The sequence below is a fragment of the Nerophis lumbriciformis genome, linkage group LG24 (genome assembly GCF_033978685.3).
Source record: "Nerophis lumbriciformis linkage group LG24, RoL_Nlum_v2.1, whole genome shotgun sequence".
NCBI classification, from domain to species: domain Eukaryota; kingdom Metazoa; phylum Chordata; class Actinopteri; order Syngnathiformes; family Syngnathidae; genus Nerophis; species Nerophis lumbriciformis.
In genome coordinates this window covers 9,458,557-9,467,623 of record NC_084571.2, presented here as the reverse complement: position 1 = coordinate 9,467,623, position 9,067 = coordinate 9,458,557, and the positions used below count along the sequence as shown (strand labels likewise).

Genomic DNA, 9,067 nt, shown 5'->3' with positions numbered 1-9,067 from the left:
GCACGTTTTGGAATGCGTGCATGTGTGTGTGTGTGTGGATGCAGTGACGTCACCACAGGGGGGGGGGGTCGGCAGGTCGAGTCATTATTTAAAAAAGTCTTCTTCTGGACCAGCTCCACACTCTTGTCCACGCCGAGGGCGGAGCGGGGATGCGTCCTCGCTGAGCGTGTCATTGTCGGGGCTGAGAATGATGCATTTGGACGCTTAGAAAGATGATTAGTGAGGAGAATAAACAAGCTGTGGTGGATTTGTTGATCCGCTCCCCCAAGAAGAAACTGGTCACACTGGGCCGGAAAGGCAGCAATGGATCCGCACAGTAAGTCCTGGACATTATTACTAAAACTGACTCTAAAGTGTTCCGAATTAAGGATTTTTACAGGTGCGCCATTACAAAGTCAAAGTCAAATATAAACATGTCATTTAGCAATGATGTAAGAAATGTTGCGTGTAAACTAGCACATACTCTCCTGCGCAACTCTTTGTCTTCAAGTTAGTTTAGTGCGACGTCTTCTCTTCAAAGATTTTAAGAAACGTACGAGCGCAGACAAACAAAACGCGACAATCCCTCGTTTATCGCTGTTGATGGGTCTGACCGTGGTAAATGAATTTCCACAAATTAATTATAAATAGAATGTTTTCATGGCTAAGGCATTAAAAAAAACTGTTTATGACTTTCCAAGTTGGCAGTTTGTAACCACGTGAGAGCTTTTCAGACGTGAAATAACACCCTGATAGTTACTTTTCCTTTGAAGTGTGTGGGTGTGGGTGGGTCGGGCGTGAGAGGCAATAGCATAATAGCACCTATAGTGTTAGTAAAGGACTATCTTAGCTCATAAAGATTAAAAAAATGTGTTATTATTTGGGTATTGCGTGGCGTGACAAGAAATAATGGAGACCCAATCTAATTCTGCCAATTAGTGGCCAAGAAATGGAAACTGATTGGTTTGGTCTCATGATATAGTGACTGTAGGATTGATATTTTTACTTCATTTAGCCATCTTTATCAGTGGTGTCCCGACCCAATATTTATATCGCATATCAGTCTGGTATCATGAATAAAGCAAGTGTGTGATGATATCAGCGTGCATCTAAAATGTGTGATATCATGCGCAATACAAGCAGTCCTAGAGCCTGTTTATTTGTGTGTGATATCATGTGTGATACAAGCAGTCCTGTAGCGTGTTTACTTCTGTGTGACATCGTGTGTGATAGAAGCAGTCCCCCTGCTTGTTTACTTCTGTGTGATATCATGTGCGATACAAGCAGTCCTGCAGCCTGTTTACTGTGTGATATCATGTGCGATACAAGCAGTCCTGCAGCCTGTTTACTGTGTGATATTATGTGCGATACAAGCAGTCCTAGAGCCTGTTTATTTGTGTGTGATATCATGTGCGATACAAAGCAGTCCTGTAGCATGTTTACTTGTGTGTGATATCATGTGTGATACAAGCAGTCCTGTAGCATGTTTACTTCTGTGTGACATCATGTGTGATAGAAGCAGTCCCGCTGCTTGTTTACTTCTGTGTGATGTCATGTGCGATACAAGCAGTACTGCAGCCTGTTTACTGTGTGATATTATGTGCGATACAAGCAGTCCTGCAGTGTGTTTATTGGTTTGTGATATCATGTGCAAAACAAGCAGTCCTGCAGCGTGTTTACTTGTGTGTGGTATAATGTGCAATACAAGCAGTTCTGCAGCATGTTTACTGGTGTGTGATATCATGTGAAATACAAGCAGTTCTGCAGCATGTTTACTTGTGCGTGATATCATGTGCGATACAAGCAGTCCTGCAGCATGTTTGCGTGTAATATCATGTGCGATACAAGCCGTCTTGCAGCGTGTTTGTTTGTGTGTGATATCATGTGCGATACAAGCAGCCCTGCAGCGTGTTTACTTGTGTGTGATATCATGTGCAATCCAAGCAGTTCTGCAACATGTTTACTTGCGCGTGATATCACGTGCGATACAAACAGTCCCGCACCATGTTTGCGTGTAATACGTGCGATACAAGCCGTCTTGCAGTGTGTTTATTTGTGTGTGATATCATGTGCGATACAACCAGTCCTGCAGCGTGTTCACTTGTGCAAAGCTGGTTAACATCAACATGTGCTCCAGTCGACAAACATTTTCTTTCTATTTTAGTCAAGTTATTTACAAAAGGTAAACATGCTAGGCTATAGGCTACTAGGAGCTAGCAGCTACACAACAGCTAAGCACACAGTAGCACACAATCTAGACATATGTAGTAATCATTGAACAATAAAACAGCACGTGTCAACATAAACAAGTATAGTTACATATTACTTACACATACAAAGTCTCCAAGCGTATTTGAAAGTATCCAGTAACAAACGTGTCCGCATCGTTAGACTTACTGCGTCATAAGATTAACATAAATTAGTGTGGCCACTAGGTGTCACCAAAAAAACAATTAAGTTAAAGTTAAGTTAAACTACCAATGATTGTCACACACACACTATGTGTGACGAAATGATTCTCTGCATTTGACCCATCACCCTTGATCACCTCACTACACTTCAACTTAAAGACAGCATAAGTCCATTACAAAAGGTTAATAATAAATAGGTTAGTTTTTTTCATATCTACCATTGTTCTGTTTGACTAATTTCATTTAATCAAACATTTTCTAACATTACACACTACTAAATAGTACAAGTATGTATGATTTGTGATGATATCGTATCGCATCAGTATCGGCCAATAGTCAAGGCTCCAATACTGGTATTGTATCGGAACACCTCTAATTATTATGTGTGAAAATGCTTAATTTATGCCTAAAATGTGTAGAATATACTTAAAAGAAAGTGGCGCCACAAATACTGAAGTAGTATTTGTACTGTAAGTACTACAAGCAGTACACGTGTTAGTGGTATCTTCACTGAACGCACGATGAAGAAGTCTGTCTTGTGTTTGTGGATCAGGTCCAACAGTTCGGTCATCACCGTGCGCTCCACAGAGAGCACGGGGGTCCGGCAGCCCGCCAAGTCCAAAATCCGCCGCCACAACAAACGCCTCTCAAGCGTTTTCAGCCACAGTCCCAACCTGCGGGGCGGTCCCCACGCGGGCCGACAGCTCCAGGTGGAGGACGACCCGGCAGAGTTGTCCTGCCAGGTGTCCGTCCCGGGCATCCTGAAGATCTTCGGCGGCGACATCTGCCAGGGGACCAACTACAAGAGCGTCTTGGCCACCACTCAGTCCAGCGCTAAAGAACTGGTGAAGGAGGCTCTGGACAGGTCAGATGACACAATGTAACCAATTAAAACGTAGAAGACGACAGCAACCAGGAAGTGGTCTGCTTGCAGGTACTGTCTGGAGAAGGAGGACGCCGGCGACTACGTGTTGTGCGACGTCATCGGTCAGACCGGCGGCGAGACGCAGTGGCGGCGGGAATGCTTCCGGGTGGTGAGCGACAACGAGAAGCCCCTGGTGCTGCAGTCGCTATGGAAGCCCAAAGAGGGGTTCTCCAGGCGCTTTGAAATCCAGCGGCGGTCCAGCGTGGAGGAGCAGAGCTTAAAAGAGCGAGACACGGTGACAGCAGGTAGGAATTCCCTGAAGATGCTTTGTCAGCACTTCTTGCAGCCTCCATTGTTCTTCTTATCTCCGCTGGAGGAGACAAAAAGCTGCTCTTGTCTTTGTCTGAACTCACAGAGAAGCTCCGCCCACTGGCCGTCATGCTTATTGCTTCACTTCCTGCTCACTGGACTGAAGTGTCGCTTCTGCTGATGTTGATGAACTTTCCTGCTCCACCTCAACTTTCCCTCTTTTTGCACTTTTGACACTTTTAGTTGACAGTTTGCATGAAAAGTTGTTTGACAACATCCTCCAACACACAGGTGTCAAACTCAAGGCAAATCCGGCCTGCCACATCATTTTATTGTGGCCCACCACATCATTTTAAGTCACCCCACTACGTCATATGATGTTGTGGACCACATAATTTTATTACGTTCTGCCACATTATTTTATTGTGGCCCATCGCATCATTTTATGTGGTACTCCACATACTTTTATAGTGACCCACCCAATAATTTTATTATGGTCCACCACATAATTTTATGTGTACCGCAACATCATTTTATCGTGGACCACTTCTTCATTTTAATTTGGCCCGTTCCATAATTTTGATGTGGCCCGCCACATAATTCTGTGGCCCACCACATCATTTTATTGTGGTCTGCCACTTCCTTTTATTATGGTCCACCACATCATTGTACGTGGTCCGCAACATAATTTTATTGTGGACCGCCTCTTCATTTTTATTGTTGTCTGCCAAATTTTTTTGTGGTCCACCACATCATTTTATAGTGACCCACCAAATAATTTTATTGAGGTCCACCACATCATTTTAAAATGGCCCGCCAAATCAATTTATGTTGTGTGCCACATCATTTAAAGAGGTCCGTCTCATCATTTTAAATTGACTTGCTATGTAATTTTATGTGGCTCACCATTTAATTTTAAGTGGGCCGCAACACTATTTTGTTGTGGCCCGCCACATCATTTTATAGTGACCCACAAAATCATTTTATTATGGTCCACCACATCATTTTATGATCCGCAACATCATTTTATCGTGGACCGCCTCTTCATTTTAATTTGGCCCGTCCCATAATTATGTGGCCCACCACATTATTTCATTTGGTAGACCACATTCTTTTATGTGGTTGGCCACATCATTTTATTGTTGTCTGCCAAATTTTTTGTGGTCCACCAAGTCATTTTATGTGGTCCTCCACATCCTTTTATAGTGACCCACCAAATAATTGTATTATGGTCCACCACATAATTTTATTATGGTCCACCACATAATTTTACGTGGAGCGCAACATCATTTTATCGTGGACCGCCTCTTCATTTTAATTTGGCCCGTTCCATAATTTTGCTGTGGCACGCCACATAATTCTGTGGCCCACCACATCATTTTATTTGGTAGACCACATCATTTTATGTCGTTGGCCACATCATTTTATTGTTGTCTGCCAAATTTGTTTGTGGTCCACCACATCATTTTATGTGGTCCTCCACATCTTTTTATAGTGACCCACCAAATCATTTTATTGTGGTCTGCCACATCCTTTTATTGTGATCCACCACATCATTTAAAGTGGTCTGCAACATAATTTTAAATTGGCCCACCAAATAATTTTCTGTTGTGTGCCACATCATTTAAAGTGGTCCGTCAAATAATTTGAAATCAACCTGCTATGTAATTTATGTGGCACACCACTTTCAAGTGGGCCACAATATTATTTTATTGTGGCCTGCTACATCATTTTAATCTGCCCCGCATCTTCATTTCAATTTGGCCTGTCCCATAATTGTGACGTGGCCCACCATGTTATTTCATGTGGTCCGCCGCATCATGTAAAGTGGTCCACCACATCATTTTATTTTGGCCCGCCAAATAATTTAATGTGGTCCACCATTTCATTTTATTGTGGCCCATCACATTCTTTTACCGGGGCCTGCCAAGTCTTTTTCTTGTGGATCATTTTTAACCTGACCTGTTTCATATTAATATTAACATGGCATGCTACATAATTCTAACATGGTCCGCCACATAATTTTATCGTTGCCCAACACATCATTTTATTGGCGATTGCCTCTTCAATTTAATGTGGCCTTTGTCATATTTCTTATTGTGGCATGCCACATAATTCTAAAATGGTCCGTCACGTCATGTAAACGTGGCTCAATACATCATTTCAATGGGGATTGCCTCTTAATTTAAAGTGGACTGTGTCATATTTGTTACTGTGGCGTGCCACATAATTCTAACATGGTCCGCCACATCATTTTAATGTGGCCCACCACATCATTTTTTGGGGGGGATTGCCTCTTCATTTTAATTTGGCCTGTGTCATATTTATTTCAGTGGCATGCCACATAATTCTAACATGGTCCGCCACGTCATTCCGTTGTGGCCCACCACCTCACTTTATTGTGGCCCGCCAAGTCCTTTTATGTGGCGTACCACTTCATTTAATGTGGTGCATGTGTGGCCCGCGAAAGGCTGAAAATAAAGAACCACTTCTGGCTAAATGTTTTTGATCTTTTCAATTGTAACACAAGGGCCGCAACAATTGCGATGTGGCCCTCAATACAAATGAGACAGGAAAGTGTCTCCTCATCAACACCTGCCGTCTGCTCTGGTGTCTCCAACGGAGCAGGCATCAACGCTCAGGCTCGCAAGCTGCAGAAGAACCGCTCCAGAGCCATCTCGCTCTTTGTGGACGGGAGCGCCGAGGACGTGGACGGGATGGACTTCTGGAGAAGCTTGAGCGAGATGGACCTGACTGGCGCGGCCAAGGAGCCCGGCGCGGCGCTCGGAGAGGAGCGGCGGGCCGAGGCGGACCAGGAAGTAGCGAGGCTGGGCGTGGAGAAGGAGGAGACGGAGAGCAGCGACGACAACAACACTCAGTACTCCATCCACCCGCCCTTTGACTTCCCCTACTTCCTGCTCCTGCACGGATACGACCACAGACAGGTGAGCTGCTCGCCATGCGGACATCCATTAGTCATCCTGAGGTCCAAGGGGAGGGGCTTGCCTTTGTGGACGTCTATTGATTATTGATAGTCAGGGCTGGGCTATACAGCTGAAACCTGTATCGCGATATGCTTGTTTTATATTGATATCGATAATTATTGATATTTTTTAGGACCTGCGGAAAATAAGGACCAGTAGAAAAATATATTAACTGTTGTAACCTTCCTCTGATTATAATCCCCTCAGATATCAAGGCAGAAAGGAAATGTCAACACAAGCATGGAAAACAAACATTGTAAACAAAATTGTAAAATCACATAGAACACTTACCAATAAACTCTTACAATTAAGGTGCAAAAATAAGGAATATGTAAGAAATGCTTAATAAAGTGTAAGAAAATAGTGTGAAAATGTAAGTATAGAGAAACCTGAGAAGAACTATTTTCTGCACTAATGTGCCATGGAGATTATGTAATTTCACCTAATTGCGTTAAAAATATTTTTTGGAAACCAGTAATTAAAATCCGTAAATTACATGCCGTTGTTGAGTGTCTGTACGGTCTCGAGCTCGGCAAAGTGACCGTGTAATACTCTTCCATATCAGTAGGTGGCAGCAGGTAGCTAATTGCTTTGTAGATGTCGGGAACATGGTTTCTCGTGATCACAATATGCAGACGACAGCGGGAGGCAGTGTGCAGGTAAAAAGGTTTCTAATGCTTAAACCAAATATAAACAAAAGGCGAGTGCCGCTGAGAAAAGGCATTGAAACTTAGGGAAGGCTGTGCAAAACGAAACTAAAACAGAATGCTGGACGACAGCAAAGACTTACAGCGCGCGGAGCAGAGAAGGCGTCCACAAAGTGCATCCGTACATGACGTGACAATTAACAATGTCCCCACAAAGAAGGATAGCAACGACTTAAATATTTCATTTCATTTTTATTTATCGCCTTCATTGATGTGCATCTTTGATCAATAGACAATTATACCACAATTATTCAATTTTACATTTACACACCAATGCCTGAGAAGGAGCAGGATGAAGAAAAATCTTATATTTTCCTGCCCCCTTCAACATAATACGTAGTCTTACTTAGTAATATCATATAACCAACAATTACATCCAAATATAACGAAAACAAACAAAAAAACACGAGTGCAAAACTTCATGAAGTACAAACCGAAAAAAAAAAAAAAAAAAAAAAAGTAATATACACCTCACGGGATGATACAAAACAAATACAAAACCAGGCAAAAAATAAGTAAAGTAATAAATATAAAGCAAAATGTAAACACTTATGGCTGTCCATATGATCTTATTGTTCTGTCTTTATATATTTTTTTCAATTGGAATATATTTTTACAATCTTTTATCTCATTGTAAAGAGAATTCCATAGTTTAACCCCCACCACTCATAGGCACATTTGTTTTAAAGTTGTCCTTGATTGTCTTGAAATAGAGTTGATTGCTAAAACAAAGCAGTTGCGAAGAAGGAAGACATGAAACTGCTGCAGGAAAATACCAACAAAACAGGAAAATCCACCAAAATAGGGGCGCAAGACAAGAACACTACACACGGGAAGACACCAAAAACTCAAAATAAGCCCCGCTAGACCTACTTTGAGACAAGAGCTATAGTGACGCATGCTTGGTTATGGTTTAAAGTCATATCCAACACTTGCGAGAACGACTTTTAACTGTCAATATTGGCTGCTGAGTTTCATTTTTTAATGTTTTCTGCTGGTGATGTGCGGCCGCATTTTTTCAATGAAAAAATGTACCTTGGCTCAAAAAAGGTTGAAAAAAACTGCTCTAAAGGTTGAGCGCAGTGTGGTATTAGCGGTCTTGGTGGGGACGAGCGCCTTGCATCATTTACAGACCACTTTGGTCTGACTATGGTCCCTTTTTTTTTTTTAATCCCAAAAAGTTCCATACTGTCCAGGTGACTTTTCCTCTTTTATCCACAATTTCTTCATCTTGACTTTCTCTTCTCACTCCATGCAAAGAATCAACAAGATGGCGCAACCAAACGTGATAGTTGATACTGTTACCTGATTGGCTGTTGGCATGTCACTCCAAACTGATCAGTCATCACTTCCTGTGTTCATGCTCGAGATCGACCATTATTAGTAGTCAAGGAGGCCGATAACCCATATTTGGAGCCAATATTAATTTGCAATAAAAGTTATTAAAACATGAATAATTTACGTCAGTAAACAGCTGGACACGGCTTAAAGTTGTTTTTTAACACTATTTTTTAGGAAACGTGGGACCACTAGTGACATAATGTTTTATGCGGCGCTTATGTTGTGGTTAATTTAGCAGCAAAAAACATCAAACACCTTTTTAATTACGTGTGTCGAAGAGGAGCATCAACATTTTGCATTTCAAAATATGGCAAATTTCCTGGGAAAATTGGCAAAAATATGAAATTTCTCTCCATCACAATAACTCAACATCTATTCAGTTGTATTCATTTTTTATAACGGTTTATGGATTCAATACATTGTAAGGTTTCCTTATGAGGAACTCTGAAATATTGCCAACATTCAAATAAA

General features: G+C 41.9%; 1 protein-coding gene across 1 annotated transcript in view; it reads left to right on the top strand.

The window, feature by feature from the left end:
• Positions 1-19: 19 nt before the first annotated feature.
• radil2a (Ras association and DIL domains 2a) overlaps positions 20-9,067 on the top strand; it is a 35,818-nt gene continuing 26,770 nt past the window's right edge. The window contains exons 1-4 of the mRNA XM_061981493.1: positions 20-316; positions 2,944-3,255; positions 3,325-3,560; positions 6,193-6,509. Coding sequence (XP_061837477.1) covers positions 213-316; positions 2,944-3,255; positions 3,325-3,560; positions 6,193-6,509 — 969 coding nt within the window. The 5' untranslated portion in view covers positions 20-212. The remainder of the gene's footprint in view (positions 317-2,943; positions 3,256-3,324; positions 3,561-6,192; positions 6,510-9,067) is intronic.